The 21,691-nt window shown below is 43.4% G+C and overlaps 3 protein-coding genes across 3 annotated transcripts; all 3 read right to left on the bottom strand.

The window, feature by feature from the left end:
* Window positions 1–31: 31 nt before the first annotated feature.
* Window positions 32–3,085, bottom strand: gtf2h3 (general transcription factor IIH, polypeptide 3). The gene is made up of 13 exons (XM_084456938.1): window positions 3,045–3,085; window positions 2,595–2,674; window positions 2,366–2,472; window positions 2,116–2,261; window positions 1,955–2,017; window positions 1,819–1,848; window positions 1,607–1,635; window positions 1,440–1,514; window positions 1,265–1,318; window positions 1,122–1,190; window positions 880–1,015; window positions 498–534; window positions 32–405 (listed from the first exon to the last, which is right to left on the bottom strand). Exons 1-13 carry the CDS (start codon window positions 3,052–3,054, stop codon window positions 336–338), a joined length of 906 nt encoding a protein of 301 aa, XP_084313064.1. The 5' UTR covers window positions 3,055–3,085; the 3' UTR covers window positions 32–335.
* A 288-nt stretch (window positions 3,086–3,373) lies between these two features.
* Window positions 3,374–8,902, bottom strand: LOC311324715 (transmembrane emp24 domain-containing protein 2-like). The gene is made up of 4 exons (XM_084457277.1): window positions 8,388–8,902; window positions 5,338–5,530; window positions 4,310–4,417; window positions 3,374–4,115 (listed from the first exon to the last, which is right to left on the bottom strand). The coding sequence occupies exons 1-4, from the start codon at window positions 8,565–8,567 to the stop codon at window positions 3,991–3,993; spliced, it is 606 nt and encodes a 201-aa protein (XP_084313403.1). The 5' UTR covers window positions 8,568–8,902; the 3' UTR covers window positions 3,374–3,990.
* A 2,668-nt stretch (window positions 8,903–11,570) lies between these two features.
* Window positions 11,571–18,443, bottom strand: vps33a (VPS33A core subunit of CORVET and HOPS complexes; the record flags this gene model as incomplete). Its single annotated transcript, XM_084457115.1, has 13 exons — window positions 11,571–12,065; window positions 12,597–12,765; window positions 13,261–13,398; window positions 13,502–13,639; window positions 13,773–13,840; window positions 14,203–14,329; window positions 15,585–15,775; window positions 16,637–16,811; window positions 17,342–17,458; window positions 17,533–17,719; window positions 17,847–17,971; window positions 18,128–18,193; window positions 18,342–18,443. The coding sequence occupies 13 exons, from the start codon at window positions 18,441–18,443 to the stop codon at window positions 11,872–11,874; spliced, it is 1,797 nt and encodes a 598-aa protein (XP_084313241.1). The 3' UTR covers window positions 11,571–11,871.
* Window positions 18,444–21,691: the final 3,248 nt, after the last annotated feature.

The raw sequence follows: 21,691 nt of genomic DNA, 5'->3' as shown, positions 1-21,691 counted from the left end.
TGTTGAAGCAATTTTATTAATGGAAAAAATACTATTTACAAGTTTCAAAAACAGGCACATAGAAATGATACAATTTGTTTGATAAAAATGTGACCCTTTTGCTGTTATTCTAACAAATATTACGATGATTTTATTTATTACATCATAACACTGCACCACAAGTATTTTTTTGTATTCAACTGACTGGCATACTGTTCAAGTCTTTGCTGGTGAATTCTACAATATCTGAAATACTATGTGAGGCACATACAGATAAACATTATCTGCAAATTGAAACCTTTTAATACAACCTTCCAAGTACTACTAACAATTACAATCGGAATATCAATTCCTTTTCACATGGCTGGCTTCAGCTTCTTCTTTTTTGCCTTCACCATCTGAGGCAATGGAATTTTAAAGGCAGTCCTACAAGGAAAATGAGTTTCAGAGTGAGTTAACACATTTGCAAAAGACATTTCTATTGATCTTTCCGTGCACAGCCTAGTGTTAATACTCACTCGCAGGTTGTGCAGATGGGACTGAAGTTGCAGAATACTTCAAGAAAATATAGAGGAGGGGATTGATTAAAAAAAAAAAACATCACTGTCTACTGTATTTAAACACAATCCTTAATAGGAGTATACAGCTCACGCACATCATCAAGTTATCTAAGCAATGGTTTGGCTTTGACTAATCAATTCCACAGAAAAAAGTCAATTCCCACCCCTGATATATGAATAGGTGAATGGTGTGCGGGAGTTGAGTTTTTTCTTTGGAATTGATTGATTCCCTGCACCACAAAAGTAAGTGTGCATGTTGCATTCTACTCAACTAATAGCAAATTAATTTTAAAAAATTATATCATATGATTTATATTATGTTTAGGTAAGACAAACTCACTTGATAAACACACTGAGCAGACATAACCGATCTCAATGAGGTTTCTGTGGCAAAAGCATGCAGCTCTGTAATCTACATGCACAGGTGGTGGCAGGACCAGCTGAGCGCGTTGTTCAGAGTCTGGAAGGAATACCCACTGTCAAGAAAACAAGAAATATCACGATCATCATCACTATTTGATAAATACATACTAGAACATAAACGAAAGCTAAAGCAATCTTTTTACTCGCGTCCGTCCTCACCAAAAGGTACTGCGCCAGAGCAGTCATCTGCGGTATCTTCAGATACAATCCCCCAGTTATGTCACAAGCCTGAGGAGACAGACAGCTGTGAAATAAGTAAATAAAAAGTGTCCAATTTTAGGGAAATACTCACTTAAATGTACCTGTTGAAGAAGACCTGATTCTGAATCCAACACACAGGCGTCTATGAGGATATTCTGAAATAAAGATGGAATAGAAAGCACATTCTCAATACTTAATATCAATCTCAAATTAATCAATACAACACTCAGGGCAAAGCGACGCTCAGTAACCTGATCAAGATCACGCTCGTTATACCTGCTTCTGTGCAGCAAAGATCACATTCATGAAGTTCATATACTGCAGGGCACAGTCCTCTGCTGCTTTGATTACCTGTTCAGCATAGACAAAAATCTAATATTATTTGATGCACTTTAATCAAGAGTCCGCTACCCTCATGAAACCAGACTTTGATAAGGACTCACCAATATCCTCGATTTCATATCTTGCCCAGCTGAAAAAAGTCCAACATTTTAACATTAAAATAATAAGTTATTGTATTGTATATATATATATGTAGAGAGAGAGAGAGAGAGAGAGAGAGAGAGAGAGAGAGAAAGAGAGAGATAATAATATATATATGGATAGATATTTTTTAAACATCAGTATATGAAAACAAATCTTTTTGATCATCTACCTTCAAGCTCCTTTGTGACCCTGTGGATATCTAAATGTTGAAGGTTAAAAAACAACAACCACAAAACGGTGCTAAATCTAATGCAAACAATAATTTATGCTATACGGTCATTTAAACTCTGTTGGGTAAAGGATACAGCACAGACCTTTGGCCAGTGTCCCAGCTAATAAAGTATCTGTCTGGTGTCCCTGCACTTCAGCTGTGAAAGACACAAGTTACTAGGATTTGAAAGAGGGCAGAACAACACTCACTATAGATATGGTTTGATTTCACCGAATAAATGCACACTATACTCACTTCTTGACATGAGATTCTTCATCTCTTCAGCAATGAGATCATTGGCAACCGTTAAGAGCTCATATTTGCCATCCCCACTAGTGGATACCACATCATCACCAGAGCCCTCCCCCGCCTTCCAATGCTTGCTGGGGTACAGAAAGTGACTGTGGATATGTGACAAAGGAGGGAACAGATGAACACTAATTAATTATTTGAGAATACAGTTATTCAAGACTTTTTCTGAAAGATAATTGACTGAATTGGTTACCTTTCCTGACAATGGCTAGCAATGATAGCTAACTTGTTGGTCCTGGTCATAACCAAGTGGGAGTTGCCCATCACCATGACAGCATCCAGACACTTGGATAGGGTGAACTGAAGGAAGGGGTCAATCAGGCATGATTCTGACATTACACAAATACACAGTCTGCTAATCATAGCTAACGTTACACCATTAAAGACGAACGAGGTGAGACAAGAACATATGAGTTAGTTACCTGAGGATCCCGTTGAGCTTGCTGGCCCCACCATATGGGATTCACATCCACCACAATGACCAGAAGACTGAGATCATCCTCTTGGGTCAAGCCATATATCAGAAAATGTGTTAATGTTTATGTAGAGACAGTGAGGGGTGCATTTTATCTCAGCAAAAATGTTCGTAGCAAGAGAACTAGCGTTGGCCAACAGCAATACAGCTCACTAGTAGCTCGTCTTGTACTTTAGCTATCTTAACGTTAGTCTAGCAAGTACAGTAACAGTACAGTAGATGCTGGTTAGCTAACGTTAGCTAGCTAGCAATAGAGTGTCTTCCTAACGAGCTCAAAGCAACCTAGCTGGCTAATAATAAATATATGTGTTCACTCTACTGTACGTGACAACGGCATGTAACCAACATTTGACAATAATCACAAATAAATATCAAATTAGTTGGATAATCGTCTTACCCGATGCCATCACCGGCTCACGTTCAACCAACAACACAACTGGTGCGTCATCAAAAAGGGACAGAGACGGGAGACGTGCTACTGTCCAATCAGAATGGCTGAGCTCATACTGTCCAATCAGAATGGCTGAGCTCATACTGTCCAATCAGAATGGCTGAGCTCATACTGTCCAATCAGAATGGCTGAGCTCATCAGGACCATGGAGCTAGAAGGGTATACCGGGTATACAGTTCTATTAATACATCCATGGGGTATACCCTATACCGACCCTACTACTGGCTTTTCGGACTAGACCCAGCCCAGCAACAGTCACCAACGAGTAATCCATCTCCAAAAAGATATTTTTATTGTCATCAATAGAACCGGCTTATACAGATCTTTATTACAAGTTTGCTTTACAAAGTTCGAGCCCCATGCTGTGTACAGCGATACAAAATCACGTCACCCCCCTCTTGCTCAAATTAGAGAAAACAACATTTGAATGTCACCATACAAACTAGAAAAAGTCTGTAGAAAATATTTTAAATTGTGCATATTACAGTGATTGATTGGCACAGGAGGTGTTAAATAATTGTTTTATTTGTACAACCCAAAACATCTAGTGCAAGCTGAAGATTTACTCAAACAAAACATTTGATCAAACTTTTTTTTTAAAGGATGACATCGTTCCCAGTGCTACTTTGGGATCTGCTTATTCCTGTCCCTGGCAAGGTAAAGGACAACATATCATCCTTCTGCCTTTTGGCACTGGCTGTGGGACGTAATGAGTCCTTCCATGATCAAAAAAGTAGCAAACCCTTAATAGTAATAATTGTGTCAACATATGAGGAGTCAATACCAAGAGTTTTCCTTTAAATTAAAAAAAGGTTGCTTGATCCCAAAGTTGAAATATGGTTCAGCAGATGGTTCCAGTGAATGGCAAATCACTCAAATTGAATGAACCGTTTTAAACAACTCTTCGCACTTCGAAAAATCTTTTCAGGTAGTAGATCTGCCCAAGGGTCATTGCTACCAGCACAAGAGCTTCAAAAAAAGACCAAAGCACTACTCGGCTGTTTGTGTTGTCATTGACTGTGGGGGGGAGACAAGAAAAGACATCAGACGAGTACTGCGAATGTGTAGGAACGATTCACATGATTGTTGTACTCGTTAAAGCAATACAGCAACTATCATTATTACTAACATTATTATGCAAATGTAATGACATTGTATAATTCACTGCAAAAATAGTGTGAACTGTATAGGCCCAAGAGTGGTGGCCATACTTGCTCTGTGTATCCTCTCCCGGACCTCCATGTACTCCTGCTCATGCTTTACGGCCGTCATAGAAACCGCCAACTCGTTAATCATCTCCTCCAACTTGTTTTGGTGAGCTGTGGGTAAAAACAACAATTAGGACAGTCTTACTTTTTAACTTAAGGGTGTTAAACGACCCATAATATGACAGACTAAAATCACTCTTTGAAGGCTACTCGTATGGAAAAGGCTGGGCGCATATGTACATTTTAAGACTGCCAGGCAACTGTTAGTGTCCATTAGATAAAACGCACAAAACAACACAACTTGCAAATAATCAAACGGGAAACTTTGCAGTTGAATTGGCTGTATTTATTTTTCAATCACAACACCGGTCAGTGCTTGGGGGTCACAAGTCGTTAGAGGATGCTGCTAATGAAGGATCATTTCGAACCCCATGCAGTTCTGTTGACCTACCGTCCCATGAGTCTCCACCGCCTGATGGGGATGGGAGCAGAGTGAGAGGAGCGAGGCGTACACAATACAGGCAAGGAATATGAAGGAATTTGAAACAACAGTTTTAAAAGTATGAGTAGAAAAGAGTCAGTGCTCATCTGACGTAAAATATCTACAATGTTATTGCTTATGCTTGCTTCGAGAAAGATTAAATATGGCCTATTCTTGCTTTTAAATAGGAATAGGCATGAGCTATGTATGTGCCCCAGCTAGTTTGTCTTTGCCTTTGACAAGGTTCTGCGGCCTTGTTTCTGTTCTGCTTTCTGGAGGAACCAAAGCAACACACGCTCATTTCCTCAGGAACCAGCCTTTCTGATTTTCTAATTGTGATGTATCTGACTGGGACTACCCTGGTCAGAGAGAAACTTTGCTATCACTGTACTTTCCCTCTCCAAGCATGTTAAATAAATATATATATATATCACAGTTTTTCTTCAAGGATATCAAGATTGGATTATTAATTTATTCCACACCGTGGGTGATCCCGCAATTGCACGATCACACACTGGCCTTGCTCCTCATAATCCAGATGGGAACCTACCTTCTGTCTCCATGCCATCCCCCTTCGGGGCCTCTCCGATGTCGATGGTGAACATGACGATCTTAGGCGTCATGGTGGACATCTTATTGCTGAAGCAGAACTTGTATGTCCCGTCCATACTGGCAGAGACAGCGTACTTCCCACTGGACTCCCGGTCTCCTTTGTAAATCTGATTCCCATCTGGGCCTTTGATCTGCAAAAGGAAAACATTATTTATTCATTACACCATTAGTAGTTTTGAAGGCATACAGGCGGGACACTATAAGTACTGTTAAACGCCATTACCACTAAACAAAATTACAGGGCTGGTGGGAGAGGTGGGTTCTTTATTCGGCCACGCAGTGACGCACAATTACTGTACACACAGTGAGTGGTGACACGGCACACAGGACCCACATGCAATTTTCAGTGGTCGCCAGTGGAAATTGTTCCCTGCATTTCTCCCATCCAAGCTGTCCTCCTCCAGGGGCAGCCAGGAGCAGTGGGCAGCCATTGATCATGGTGCCCAGGGACCAAGTCCAAGTGCTCATGCTCAGTGTTGCCAACTCCTCTGTAATGGAAGTAACTGTTGGCTCTCCCAAAAGAGGCAAATTTAATAGAAAAGGTTGACCAGGTAGTACAATCTCACTATTTACATATTTACAAACTTATTGTTTTCTTGCCATATAACTATAACTCTTGCTTTTTTCTTTTCTTTTTTACAGATATGCAGTGGCCTAATGAATGTAGACCTACAAACTATTTACATATTTACCGCAAGGCTGCCATCTAGTCAGACTGGCCGCTTCAGGGCTGTCACTGTGAGTGGTGAGGAGGAGGAGAAGAAGGCAGCCCTCGCTGTAGGCTACTCGGCTCGCGTGAACTCGGTTGCAGCGTGAACCGCGGAACGGAATATATATTAGATGCTTTTGCAGAGCTCTGTCAACACAATCATTGAGAAAAACTCGTTACATTTGTCACTAGTCGCTTTTGACTAATTAAGTCGGCATCGCCAAGGGGGTCTGGAAAGTGGCCAGATATAGCGACATGATCGACAAAACAATGTGGAGCTCAACACTCTCAAGACAGTGGGGATGATTGTAGACTTTAGTAAGAATCCAGCCCCCCTTCCCATCACACTGATAGGCCTTTTCCATCAAGAGGGAACTGGATCGGTGCCGGTTCGCAAACCTAATTTTGAATGGTTCAGAGCATTTCGACCAAAAAGAAATGAGTTCGGGAACCCGAAAGCTGGTTCCGAACCGGCACCACAAAATAGTAGGTTTTTCAGTGCGAACCGTGCCGACATCATGGGCGTGGGCTGGCGTACAACGGTTCGGCTCAAAACTGGTCGAAACGCGGGCCCGTTCTCTGGACATAACCAAGGTTCCAGGAATTTTGAAACGAACCGGTTCACGAACCAGAGTTCCTTTGGTGGAAAAGGGCTATGAATGACACCCCAGTGACCACTGTGGACTCCTTCTGCTTCCTGGGCACCACAATCTCCCAGGACCTCAAGTGGGAGCTGCACATCAGCTCCCTCACCAAAAAAGCACAGCAGAGGATGGACTTCCTGAGACAGCTGAACAAATTCAACATGCCAAAGGCAAGGATGGTACTCTTCTACACCTCTGTCATCGAATCCATCCTCACCTCCTCCATCACTATCTGGTTCTCAGCCGCAACAGACAAGGACAGACATCCCTACAGGTCCTGCACGCCTCCAGGACCCTCAAACAGGCCAATAAGATCGCAGCCGACCCCTCCCATCCTGGAAATGGTCTCTTTGATCCACGCCCCTCTGGCAGGAGACTGCGGTCCATCAGGACCAGGTCCACTTGCCACAAAAACAGCTTCTTTCACACGGCCATCAGACTCATCAACAAGGCTTGGATACTCCCCCTTTATTTATTTTTTTTACAGTATATTGTAATTTGTACGTTGCACTGTATTTTGTTGCACTGTTTTGCACTGTCATGTTTTGCACTGTCCTGCACCCTGTCCTGTGTCTACAACTACGTATGCCTTAACCCTAGTCAAATTCCTAGTATGTGTGAACCATATACATGGCAATAAACAGATATTGAGTCTTGAAGCTGTCAACACTGCTCAGTCTTGGTCAGGGACCAAGCGAACCTTTGCGAACACGGGGAGAACATGCAAACTCTACCTGAAAGGCCCGGAAACCTTCTTCCTGTGAGGCGACAGTACTAGGTACTGTGCCACCATGCCGTACGTGAGTGATTTGGGGGTTCAATCTCTTGCTCAAGGACACTTCCGCACAATGCCGGGTGCTGGGATCGAACCAGGGACATTGCGATCCCCAGCCGGCCGCTCTACCTCCCGAGCAGGCAGGTTACTAACGTTAATTCTCACATTGCCCAATTCACTGATTATTGCATGCATGTGCCGCCCATCGGAGTTACACTAGCTATTGGCCAAAGGATAGTCTGGAATAGGCTCTGTGCACCAGCTCCACTACTTCCTGAAAGTCACTTGGCATCTTTATTTCCAGTTCTATATGATTGGATTACTTAATTAATCAGGTGTGCGGCAGACCCAGCGCACACCTGATTAATCACTTAATCCAATCATATAGGACAGGAAATAAAGATGCCAAGTGACTTTCAGGAAGTAGTGGAGCTGGTGCACAGAGCCTATAGTTCTGCATGGCAATAACGTTACTGCCACTGGTTAGCTGTTTGCAACTAGCTAACGTTAGCTAGCGGTAGCTACCTACATAAGAGGATAACTAGTCAAGTAGTGCCAACTTTACCTGCTAAATTAGATCGCTGCAGCTTAGGCTCACTTATAAGAGAAAGACCATTCGTTTTGTTTGAGTAACGTTATTTAGCTAGTAGTTGGCTAACAAGGTAGTGCTTGCTACTCATGCTATTAACTACCAGCTAGCTAAAACTACTCTCCTTGAGGTCGGTGACGAATTCGCTTAGGCCTAATATTAGCTAGTATTGTATTAAACAGATGTCAAGACTAGTTTATTTGCTATTGAAGTTACCTTCTTTGACACTCAATATGCTAGCAACCTATCTATCGTCATAGTTGGTCCTTACCTCCACGTCGATGTCCAGGAAACCCCCCTCGGCCACCTCGAACATGAGGCCCATTTTGGTGCCCGACTTGACCCGTTCAAAGAAGCACTCTTCTGCGTGAGCGTCTATGTGCACGAAGTAACCCGAAGCTTGGGCGGATAACACGGCTAAAAGGACCGTGATTTCAGGGAGAGTGAACATGCTTGGGCCTGTGGACGAGATAGCTAGCTAACCCAGAGACAGAAGAGAGAGAAGCGCCCAGTGGAGAAGGATTTCCTGCCGCAAGCGACTTGCGGATGTAGATTTGCTATCAGATTAAGATAACACCAGGCTAACACTACTCAACACCAGGCTAACACTACTCAACTAGCCAGTCGACTCCTGCCGGTGTTGCACCGTGGTAACGTTACCTCGTTATGATGCGTTCGTTTGTGGTCGGAGGTGGCAAGTGGCAAAATACCTACTTCCGACCTGTGTGCATTCGAGCTATATACCATTATATCACAGTTACCTAGTTATATCTATATACCATTATATCACAGTTACCTAGTTATATCTATATACCATTATATCACAGTTACCTAGTTATATCTATATACCATTATATCACAGTTACCTAGTTATATCTATATACCATCATATCACAGTTACCTAGTTATATCTATATACCATTATATCACAGTTACCTAGTTACCTAGTTATATCTATATACCATTATATCACAGTTACCTAGTTATATCTATATACCATTATATCAGTTACCTAGTTATATCTATATACCATTATATCACAGTTACCTAGTTATATCTATATACCATTATATCACAGTTACCTAGTTATATCTAGTGCATTCGAGCAACTGGGGGCTGAGAAACATATCCGAATTTGCGACGAGGAAGTGCGAGTTCATGAGGTGTTTTATTTAATCATTCCTAGTAGCAAGTCGCAATTTGCCACCTCCCAGTTAGAAACGAACGCACCCTTACTGTCGCTACTTCCTCTCCCTGCTGCTGTCTCGAGCGCTCCTCACGAGCCTGCTGCGCTGCACTTACGCAGCACGCAGGCCTAGTTCAGTAGGAATAAACACATAACGTCAGAAATGTAGGCCTTTAATTTATTAAATCACACGTAAACCATTGCTTTGAATATTCACGAGTACAGATGATGCAGGTAGCTAATCAAAAAAAGGACTGTTCACAACGCACATTAAGGCTACTTCTTTTCAAAGTAGGCTACACATGAGAATTGAGAAAACAAGTGGGCCTATAAGCGCAACAGGCACAGACACACACACACACACCATCTATTGCATTATGTCATGCAATAGCCTATGTGTGTAACATTAGTCTATTGTCAGTAGGCCGATAACAACTTCTGAATACTATTTAGGAGCTATAAGTTAGCTGCCTTTATAATAAGGGCCCACTGCATCTACATCCTTATTTCCGCAGCCCTATCACCAAATACGTGGTCCAGCGAGCAATGAGCAAACTGCCGAACAAGACAGTGTAGCTAAATAGAACAAATCTGAGAAGTTCTTTGCAAGTTCCAAGGAAGCGGATGAACAAGGGCTGTATCGTGGAGAGGTCCTCGGAAACCTTGATCCTCCGACGTTGACCATGGTCGCTCACAAGGTGTCCCATGATGTCCCCGGACTTTGTAGTTTTTCCTTGACTGTATGTTCAGCAATCACACCCTGAAGAGTTTGTTGCAAACTGTTTATTTAATGAGAACTGCTCAATAGCCTAACAACAACAATAATAATAATAATAATAATAATAATAATAGCCTAATCACAATAATAATAATAGTAATATAAATTAGAGGATCTCACGTAGCTATCTTTCACATTCTCACACAGACACAGCTTGAAAAAGTGAAGAAATAACCTAATTAATTATTATCCTAGACAGTACATTAGCAAAGAATTGCCAACAGTGATTAATTATTTATTTACAAATGGCTCTGAATGCTTTTGCCATATTGATCCGTCATGGTCATCAACCATCAAAGCACTTCAGAAGTATCGCACAAAATGCATATTCAATAGTGTTTTTATCATTAAGGCACATGTTTATAAGGTAGCATTTGTGTTGGTTTGTATATGCCATAGGTTTAAATTTGTTACTTTTGTTAATCAAAATTGAATACAAAAAGGATAATTATAACCTCCATAATACACAAGGAATTTCAATTCTTACCCTCTTGATTTGTATAGATTAGCCAATATTTTCAAATTGCGTGCAGATCAGTGGAAGGAGTTCTGGTTGTTGCCAGGGTAGGCTACAAGTTGCTGATGTTTGCCTCAAGTCCACCTAAAGCGAAGAGCAATTCAATTGACTAAGAGCCCGGAACCCCCTGGGTTTTGCCTAATGGACAGTAAAGCCACATGCACCTGCTCTCAGGGAGCTGCGAAATTCTGCTGTGTAGCCTGTAGACTATTAGCCCCTAAAAAGAAAACAGAACAAATACCAAATAGCCCAGAAGTCGAATAATATCTCTGAATATGTTGCCGTTATTTCTTCCGTCTTCATTGAGTCCTGCAGAAGGATACACTCAATCTCCGATCACTGTCATTAGGATGCGTCTCCCGCTGGCTAAAGAGCGCGGTGTCCGCAGCTCTCCGCACACCAAGTCATCGACCAGAACGAACATCAAACTCCCAAGTCCAACGCTCTTATCCTCTACCGGAACATGGAGCAAATGGCATCCTAATTCAATCAGCGTCCTGCGCTGTCAAATCATTGGCTGTTATTATGGGATAAGATCCAGACAGCAGAGGGCCATTATCGGCTGATCGGGGAGCCTGTTAGGGGGGTAATTGCTTCTCTGGAGAGCTGCTGGCGGCTGACTGTATTCTACTCACCTTCCACTTCTTTCCACCCGCAATATGGGCTCATACTGTTCATCTACAAAATGTGCATAAACAATTCACTATATTCACTATAATATAAAGTTGTTGGGGTTTTTTGTAAGGCGAGAGTCAAGTTGTAAGTCATTTAAAGAAGTGAACTACTGTATGCAGGACTGTGGGTTCATTACCACTTTGTGGGGATTTGATTTGTGGGGAGAGAGAGGAGAAATATCAGATGGCCATGATCTTTACTCTGGAACTGTGCAATTTTTTAATCAATATTTTTTACCACAAATGAGGCACAGAGATAAACATTATAGTACAGATGAAAACAATATAGCAAAGCCACTGGAAAAAAACAACAAATATTTAAACTGTAATGACAAAGAAGTATAATACACACGTCATTTTACCTTCAAGAACAGTAATATTAGTAAGTACTATCAGAAGCCCTTGCATTACAAAAGGAGAAGACTGAGCAACGCAAGTTAACAGGGGAAAGTGAGGAGCTCACTCTTGCTCCAGCTGACAGTTTTAGACTTCAATCAGACACCTGCAGAGCAACGAAATATGGACATTAAAAAACAAAGGACAAGGTATTTTGGTCAGACTGTTTGATGTGTCCAGGTGTGTATCTGTTCCCCGACCCCGTCAGGTGCTCTGGACCTCCGGACGGTCCATGAGTGATTTGATCCAGCTGGTGCCATTGATGAGCTTGGTGGTAGCGATGACGTATTCGGTGCCACCGTCCTCCATCTGAGACAGGAAGCGCAGCGCTGCGATCTCGGCGTACGTAACCCCTCCCAGAAAGAACACCAGGGTAGTCCTGTTCTCCCCCTGCTGGCCTGTGGAACAGTAAGAGAGTTCTATTATCACCTTTTGAGAACCGAGACATGGCAGACATGTACAAACAAGTCAACTTCCGAATGCCCCAACTGACAACTCTAATTAGCACACGGAGCGGCGTGAATGACAAATGAGTCTCAGCTGGAATCCTTTTTTTCTCATCAGTGTTGATGGATAACCAGAATCACACTGGCTGATATGAGAGAAATACACAAACATTGATCATTGGCTCGCCTTCGACAGATTATAGCAGTGCCCCCCTGCCCCGCCCGCCCCCCACACACACACTCTCTCTCTCTTTCACTCCTGAACTTCCACACAGATGGTGACACGTTGTTTTGTTCTCAGCGTGAGATAAATCAACTGCTGGTCTAAGGCCTCTGACATAGGAGGAACAAAACCAGCGCTTATCTCCATCCAGCACACAGGTGCTCATTCATGCTGATTCTCAATAGAGCTCAGCCCACTAAGCAAGAGGGCGTTCTCTAGGCCCGTCTCTCCTTACGTCTCTCCTTACGTCTCTCCCTTACGTTTCTTATGGAGGCCAGCGGGGAGCTGTTGCCTTTCCTCAAAGTGTGGGCCCGGGAGCATCTTCAGAACCTCCTCGATACTGCGCCAACCGGGCCTGGCCAAGACCTGGGTCAGTCGGATACTGAGGGGGGCATAGCCGCTGTACACGTAGGATATGTCGTTGGGGTTCTGGGGGTGAGAACACAGGAGCGGGGGCCTCTTGTTAAAACAGCAATAGAGCCTGACTCTCCCCCCAAAACCATGACTATCCCCTCCCCTCCATCGCACTGCCTTCAGTAGGGCTGGGTATCGAGTCGAATTTCAAGAATCGATTCGATTCCGATTCACAAGGTTCGGAATCGATTATCACGATCATCATTGATTCAATATCGATTCGGTTAGTGTTACTAAAACCTTTTTTATTTTTTTTTATTTTTTTAGCTGTAACCTTAATTACATGACTGCCAAGTTATGCAACACATCAATACTAGGGCTGGGTATCGATACTGATTTCCAAAAATGAATGAATGAATGAACTATTCATTCCTTCATTTATTCATTCATTCGTTAAATAAAAGATCGATTTTGGGATTCATGAATCGATTCTGAATCATTTGATTCAGAATCGATGAATCGATTTTTTAAACCCAGCCCTAGCCTTCACATGTCCATCTTAGACCCTACCTGTTCATTGGCATCTTCCATCCAAAGCTTCAGTGTCTTCCGTATGGTGGGGTAGTTGTTCCTAGCGCCTGTCTGGGGTTTCAGAAGACCAGTCTTCTCCAGGTTGTTAAGTGTGAGCATGTGTTCATATCCATAGGTCTTTTGAAAACGGAAAAGACTTTTAGCAAATGTGGGGCAAGTTTGCACATGAGCATTGTGAATCAAGCAAGCACATATTACACCAAAGCCACATCAGTTTTACCTGCAGGATCTCCCTCTTGTAGTAATCCAACACCTTCTGCTTGAGGCCATTGTTGCAGACAGATTGCATACAAACCAGACGTAGGATTTTAATCAGCGGATCCTTTTGGGCAATGCAGTCCTCTATGTATGTGTTTACCTCAACAACGGAAGGAGAAAAAACTGTTAAAAAGCCTCTCTAGCAATATGGCGTCACCACAGGGGCATAGAAAGAATTGCTTATTAATAAGAATTTTCAGCCCGAGCCATTACATTATTTAAACCTATTATACCTTGTCTGTGTCAACTCCAGTCATAAACTCCTGCTCCACTGTCAGCTTATCGAAGAAGGCCTCAGAAGCTGAATCAGAGAGGAGAATGAAACATTTAGCTGCATCCATTTAGTTGCATCCTATTGTGAGAAAGTTGGCCACATTCTAGTTCCACTGCCTATCAAGATGGTAAAATGGTAAATGGACTGCATTTATATACTGTAGAGCAGCTGCCATGCAAGGTACTAGTCTGCTCATTGGGAGTAATTTGGGGTTCAGTGTCTTGTCCAAGGACACTTCGACATGTGGATAGGAGGAGGCGGGATTCGAACCGCCGACCCTGCGGTCGTCGGACACCCCGCTCTACCTCCTGAGCCAAAGCCGCCCCAACAATCACGGGTGTATCAAGATGAGGAGTGACTATAAAAAGTGAAAAGGTTCTTTTTCATACTGGTGATGTTCTTGATGAGTTCAGCTATGGAGGTGTGGTTTGCCAGTGAGCTCCGTGCAGCTTGCATATGTGGTAACTGGGACACAAACTGCTTTATCTCTCCGACTGTTTTGGCATTGTGACGCTCCTGAAAAAGAAAACAAAAGATGATCTAATACATGTGATAAAAATTCTGATTGATGGAATTGTACTTTAATTCAGACAGGTCTGGGCAAGACAGACATGTGGAATCATGTCCATTATAACACCCACATTTTGTTCCTGAGCAAGTGTCTAATTATCACATAGCACCCACAGAAATAAGGTTTTGAGGACATGCTCCCAAAATATCTCTGACTAACTGGGTTAATATTTCAGACTGACAAAATATCTCTAACTATCTCAGAATATGTTAAAAACCACTCGGAATATTCTAGAAAACCTAAATGCAACTGTAGTGGAAAGGTTCTTCCCTTTTTGAGATGTGAGGTTTATTTTGTGGTAACTAATGCCGGGCTCAGACTACAGGATTTTTGGGCCGATTTATCCCCGATTCACCCCTCCCGACAATCGGAGGGGGATGTGAGGGGTTTACAGATCCAATCTTATACCTCCCGATCGGCTCGCAGACCCATCGGGGCGGCCCCGATAATATCAAACATGTTTGATATTTAAGATTATTACGTCCCGAAGTGAGACGGCGAGACCAGTGGTTCGTTGCTCCCTCGGTATGATAAGACCCTGTAGTGTGATATTTTCAAATCTTGCTGTGTGTGCTCGTATGAGATGCGCAAGAAGAATATCTGTTAAGATTCTCCTTATGTGCGCGATGTAACACGATTTTGAAATTGGTTAGGATTTTAAATATCCTGTAGTGTGAGCCCGGCATAAGTTTCATGATCAATTCATTAGGATATTATCTTAGATAGCTGTAAGCTTTTGAAGGCCAGATCAATCAAGATTCAGGAGTGACAGTAGCCACAAATTACCACAGGGATTACAATCACATTAAACACAGGGATTACAATCACATTAAACACAGGGATTATAATCACATTAAACACAGGGATTACAATCACATTAAACACAGGGATTACAATCACATTAAACACACGGTCCCTGGCCCACCACCCCCCCTAATAGATTTGAATTTCTCTATTACATAACAAAGGAACTTCCCCTTGGGATCATTCAAGTCCCCCATCGATCGATCAATCAATCGATCGATCGATCGATCGATTGATCCCTCCATCCATCCATCCATCCACCCATCCATCCATCCATCCATCCATCCATCCATCCATCCATCCACCCATCCATCCACCCACCCATCCACCCACCCGAGGCTACAGGGTGCAGTGTTCACAGCAGGGGTAGAGGAGAAGCGTTGGGATGAGGTCTACCTCAAAAGCAGCAGAGATGATCTTGGCCTTCTTGCTGAGCGCAGCTCCGACAGCGTTGAAGTTCTTGTCCCGGATCTCAGCGTAGAGCTCTTCAGCAGAGTTGAGCTGCATCTTGTGCTCCGTGGGCAGGTCCTTACCCCCCTCACCCTGCTTCTTCTGGGCAAACTTCTCCCGAGGCAGCTTCGCGTAACCTGCATTTGACAACATTCCGGTCGTCACAAAACCAATAAACATTAGGACAAAGCACACATACTGTATAATGCTTCATATCTAAATTGTAAGGTATATTAGTTTGTAGCTCAGCGCTGTGGTTTCATCCGTGGTATTTTACATGGGCAGGGTAAACTGCTACTGTGCATGGCCTTACCATGGTCAGGGTAGCGTAGCACAGTGGCTCTCAAACTTTACAGGCTCAGGGCATCCTATATATCTATTTTTTCATCTACGGCATCCCTAAAATTCGTAGTTTTCACTCTCAGCACCATATATTTATGCCCTGACATTCAGCATAACAGCATGATAGGCTCTGGCCTAGTATAGCAATTTATTATTATAATTATTAGACGATTAATAATATTATGTTAAGATGATAGTGATCACAACGTTCAAATGAATTTGTTTTTTTATTCAGTAGGCTAAATCAGATACATGCGCTAGCCAACTTCTCCCTACAGGTCAGGCAGGTGGGAGGCACATAGCAGCACCACTTCACTACTGTACCATACTTGAGGTAGCTGAAACGTTGTTTGTTTTCTGAAGAAACGTTTCCATATATTTACCTGTCATCTGGCTAGCCTCCGACATGTGCTGACGGTCAAGGTGAGCAAGCTCGTTTGCGATAACCGAAAGTATTGGCTTTCAAAAAATCAATTTTTTGTCAGCTTCCAAGGAAAACATGAGAGTTCATCCATTTTGGTTAGAACTGATTGAAAATCATTTTTGTTCTTGACTGTTAGACTGATTTTATAAGTGAAACTCAGGACTTGCGTCACGGCACGACACCCACGGGTGTCACGCCCCGCGTTGAGAAACCCCGGCACCCTCGCTCTTACCGTTGGTGATCCCGTAGACCTCATCGATGAGACCCTCATAGGTCAGCTGGGTCGCCAGCGGGGTCAGCAGGTCTACGTTTCGGTCCAGGAGGAGCAGCGTATCAAACACGGGCAGAATCTGAGTCTGGCTGCCTGCGAACTCCCTCTTCATCCTCAGCATCATGTTGGCTACATGCTGCAAATGTGAGTAGATTTTAAATTAAAATCTACTTAATTAAAATAAAAATATATATTTTTTTAAATAAGTCGCACTGAAATGAAAAAAGCATTCTGTCCCATTTTGGTTCACATAATTGGTCATAGTGTTCACCTATTCAACGATGTATGCCCAAAAAATTACAAAATTCTACTTTTGTTGTAATCTTATATCAAAGTATATAATTTCTTACTTCCTGGAAAACGGTAGGTCACGTGCAATGACTTTAAGCCAATAATCTCACGACATCCACCCGTCAATCAACGCTATCCTTCTATCGAATCTCTCTAAAGTTCTTAAAACCCGTCCACTTGTCAATGTTCCAATCAAATTCCTCTAAACATATGTCCCACCCTCATAGCTTGTTTGCGTCGGAAATACGTCAAACTACGGAAGTTAGATGATCTCAAACGTCTGTTTCAGTGCGACTTTAAACATGTATTGTGACATAACTGTCATGGTGGGATTTGAATGAAAAGCGTAGATCTTACTGATCCCTCCCAACTCACCCGTGCACATTCCCCTTTCCCAAAGATCTGGGGGATGGTGCCATACAGGGCCTGTAGTGTCATGAGGCCCTTGGCAGTATGGTAAAGGCTTGTCTGGTCACTCTCCAGATAGCATTCCTTGTATGAAACAGAGGTGAATTAGTGTGAATGTGCCTGCAGCCATGTGAGTGTACATCGATGGTAATACATACCCTGAATGCACCCTCAGACTCCATGGAGAGCAGGTCTCCATCATACGGGATGAGGTCGAGGATGTACTCGTCGATGTTGATGAAGGAACCGAGGACCCCCTGCTCCTTCAGACGCTGCTCACACAGCATGCTCCGCCGCGGGACAAACAGGATGTGGTAGTCACGTGACGAATGCATCTTATCCTCACTGCGTGGACACACATTAAGAGCCTGAGTGGTGACGGATAGTGAAAGCCCTCCAGGCAATATCTACTAATACATCTTTAAACCAACACCACCGGTTTAACCCAACAGTTAAACATAGGTAAACCAACCTGACATTCTCAGCAATAATATCCATTAACTCCAGTTTAGGACGGACAAAAAATATGATGTTTTTCACATCAGCTGCAGGGAGACGGTCCCCTTTAAGGGTGAACATTTTCTCCACTTCATGTTCCTGAAAAAGAAAAGGATTGTCATTAATGCAGTTATGAACTGGCCAGCAGCAATGTCTGTATTGACTCCTGAGGCCAAATTTGAATAGGGAACACAAGAGTGCTAGGATGATGTGGTATATGTCCCTTTTATTTTTATTTTTTTACATGAATCTTACCTTCAGCAACGAATATTGTGCTATTAATCCAAATGGGCCAGTCAAGTACTCATCCCACACAATTGCCTGTAAAAGAAAAGGTATTTAACACCTTGTCAGGAAGTGTATGCGTAGCTGTGCTAGCGTCGCTAGATGCTTGGGCTAGCTGTCAGGACACATGCAAGCTACATGATTTACAATATGGTAAAGAAAAATATTAGCTCAAAGGCCTCACCTTGCTTCCTGCACATTTGTCCAAAAACTCCCGGAGCTCCTTTCGTAAGGCTTCTCTCAAAATGCCTAGGTTTACTCTGCCATAAGATAAGTGCGCCGCCATTTTTGCTTTGACAGAATGCAGAATCAGCTGACTGGGCTATCACGTGACTAATCAAAACAACTTCTCTCCTGAGCCCGAGTTGCTTGTAATGAATATTCTGTCCGCTAGATGGCGACATCTATCCACACATGTGTTCATTGTGCGCAGGACAGGAGATCTTTTGTTTTTAAATGGGATGGATCCAAACAAGAAAGTTGGAAGATATTATTGATTTAATGCTTTGGAGAATTCAGTACCAAACTGTCAAATTATATGAAAAGATGTGTTTTAGATTGCAGAGCATGCCCAAAGGCTTACTTTTCTTGTGAGAGGTGCAATGGGAGGCACTAGGCACAATCTCTCAAGATGAGGCGTATTCACTGTCAATATTTAAACAATCCAATACAGAGAATTCAATAAGATCCAGGTGATGAAAGGCCACTTGGGACATCTCTGAGGATGCAGGGGTTTCCTTCCCAGGGTACCAAGGGCTTGCTATTCCCTGCAAATGAGACGATGAGGAGAGCGTAAAGTGTGGAGAATTTATGGCAAGTAGGTGTTGTTCATAGATAAAGGGTAATCTCCTCACGGCGAACGGGATTCTGTGAGACCTAGTGCTTCATGCGCAATGGACCCGTTTCGTGGTTAGTGAGTGCAGTGCAAAAAATTAGTCCGCGTCATTCCCTGACAGCCCCGAGAGCGGACTGGCGTTTCAGGTAAGATGGTTTTCCGACCGCCTCTGAATATTCTCATATTGCAGTATATGTTATTTGCAAAATAAATTTGTCTAAATGAATGCCTGATTTAACTGATACACGTGAGATAATAAAAAAATAAGAAAGAAATAATAATCCACATATTAAACCCGTTTAAGAAACTGAGTGCATCGCATAATATGAATTATAAAATTGAGTAGGCTATTCAGATGTAATTGTCTTTAGAAGTTATGGAAAACGGTGTTATGGCTACGGCAAACCCAGAACCAAGCAGTGACTATTGAGTGAATTGTATTTTACGTTCAGCTTGAATTAGTAAAATTCCATCAACGGTAATTGTATGCATGCATGCCATATAGGCCTAATTGTTAACGATTTATGTCATTTTTTGGAGGCCGAAATCACAGGTTGCTTGATTAGGCTAGAATGCAGATTCAATGCTGTAGGATAGGCACATCATTATTTCAGCTATTCACTACGTTCCTTATTCATTTAGTTAATGATTATAATGCTGTGCTAATGACCAATGATGGTAAAACCTGATAATACAGCCCTTAACTGTAGGCCTACACGACACATCCCGGGTAAGTCATATGGTGTGGCTGCGGTCTCTGGGCGTTGCTGTAGGATTTTAGAGGAACAACTTGATATTCCATCAGAGCACAGTGAGATGAAAAGGTATGATGTGCGTTTTTGTCCTCAGTCAGGGCAGACCCTCTACAGTTTTAATCATTGGCCAGGCGATGTCTCAACATCCACCCCGATGGGATATGTGAATTGCAGTGGGTCTATTCAACTACAACCATGCTACCACCAAAGCCAAGCATGGACCCACCCACCCCAGTAGTAGTGGGCTGTCGTCGCTTTGCCTCGTTCCCCACTACCACCAGCCCCCCCCCCGTACTTCCCATAGACTCCATAGGCACGGGGATTGAATGGGGGAGGGGAGAAAAAGACTGAATGAACGATTTGCGATATCTGCAGCTGCCTCCTCTCACATGAGAAACCACCATGATTGGACAACTCCCATGCACGGTCTCTCTCTCTCTCTCTCTCTCTCTCTCTCTCTCTCTGCCTCTCCCCACCACACACCGTGCATCTCTGCAGATAAAGAGAGAAAGAGAATGGGAAGAGAGAAAGAGAATGGGAAGAAAGAGGATGAAAGACAAGAAACATGTGACCATCTCTGTGAAGAAATGGGCGGACTGGGCGTTAAATGGTCAGCCTCTGAGAATAGTCAGATGAAGGCAGAAGATAGGAGGTTTGTGGAGGAGGTGGGAAAAAGATAGTGGAAAGAGCTCGATAAGTGCCCTGCCCTGCACGCTAACTGCATAATTTAAGCCTGGAGGATACAAGGCAGTGATGTGTTATTCCCATAGCATAGGTTTGTTTTCAAACCCCACGCCCTCCCCAGAGATTGTCTTCCTGGTTCCTATCTGGTGCCATTTATAGGACGGCAGGAAGTCCATCAAGCTGGAGGCATGATTTTAGTTAAATGCCAGTATAGGTATTTTGCACGCACACACGTGCACGCACGCACACACACACACACACACACACACACACACACACACACACACACACACACACACACAGGGCTTAATCAATCTGATTTTCTTCTTCTGATCTCCCTGTTACCATGGACACAGTTGATAAATGTACATGACTCCACATCTTTGGGAGATGAAAGCCCAAAACACGTTGTTCAGTATTTCTCATGTGTTTTTATCTGCCTCTTCAAAGCACGCGTGCGACACTTTTACCAGACCTCTCTGTGGCTGTGTTGTCTTGTAGACAAGAGATCCGTGCGTGGAGTTCAGAACCAGAACCGCCCTGAGATCTTACGAACTTGTCCGACCCCACGTTACGTGCCCCTCCTCCCAGAATTGTCCGGTTATAGGACTATTTATAGTGTGTTTTTGGAGTGGGAGGGGCTCTTTGTGTGCGAACATAGATCTGATCAAAACACTTGGGGGGGGGGGGGGGCGGGGGATTGTTCCCTCCAGTTAGTTTTTGGGGCCATAGGGAGTGTCAGATAGCCAGCAGCAGAAGGGTGCCAGATCCTCCAGGCTGATGTCTAGTAGCACAGCGGGGGGGTTATTAATCCCAACGACCCTGAGGGGGCGGGCCCGAAAAAAACCCAACCCACTTCTATTCCTCCCCATCTTCAAGACCTCACACACAGATGATCGAAAAACAAATCGATAGTTGTATTTCAGGACTCGTGGCTAACAATACACACCGAGATATTTTGACAAGAGAGGCCGAATGGCCTGATGTAATGCCCCTGGTCTAATATCGTTTGTCTCTCCGAGATGAAATGAAGGAGTGAGAAAAGGATGAGAGAACAACTGGTGGTGGCGGCGGCGTCGACGGCTTCGTTTCAGTGTCCCTGTTCTCACCTGCAGGGCGAGGTTGGGATGAGTCACTGGGCTGTGCACTGGAAGCTAATGAAGGACTGAAAGCCGGTCCGCGACAGAAGCAGGCAGATCGGAGCTGTAGGCTTCTCTGTGATGAATGGCGTTCTGCACACGCCGCCCGTCAGAGCTGGCA

This window comes from Borostomias antarcticus, assembly GCF_949987555.1.
Source record: "Borostomias antarcticus genome assembly, chromosome: 23".
Taxonomy (NCBI): Eukaryota; Metazoa; Chordata; class Actinopteri; order Stomiiformes; family Stomiidae; genus Borostomias; species Borostomias antarcticus.
The sequence above is the reverse complement of the archived record's forward strand: the minus strand, read 5'-3'. Positions and strand labels throughout refer to the sequence as shown.

Bases quoted from the DNA above. Each gene is read 5' to 3' on its own strand.
- gtf2h3 (XM_084456938.1), bottom strand. The intron at 2,018-2,115 runs GTGAGTATAGTG...TGTCTTTCACAG, and splicing joins GAAGAATCTCATGTCAAGAA to CTGAAGTGCAGGGACACCAG. The intron at 535-879 runs GTGAGTTTGTCT...ATTTTCTTGAAG, and splicing joins CTGCTCAGTGTGTTTATCAA to TATTCTGCAACTTCAGTCCC.
- LOC311324715 (XM_084457277.1), bottom strand. From the start codon at position 8,567: ATGTTCACTCTCCCTGAAATCACGGTCCTTTTAGCCGTGTTATCCGCC. The intron at 4,418-5,337 runs GTAGGTTCCCAT...TTTTACCCACAG, and splicing joins GGATGGCATGGAGACAGAAG to CTCACCAAAACAAGTTGGAG. The intron at 4,116-4,309 runs GTATGGCCACCA...TCCCCCCCACAG, and splicing joins GGAGAGGATACACAGAGCAA to TCAATGACAACACAAACAGC.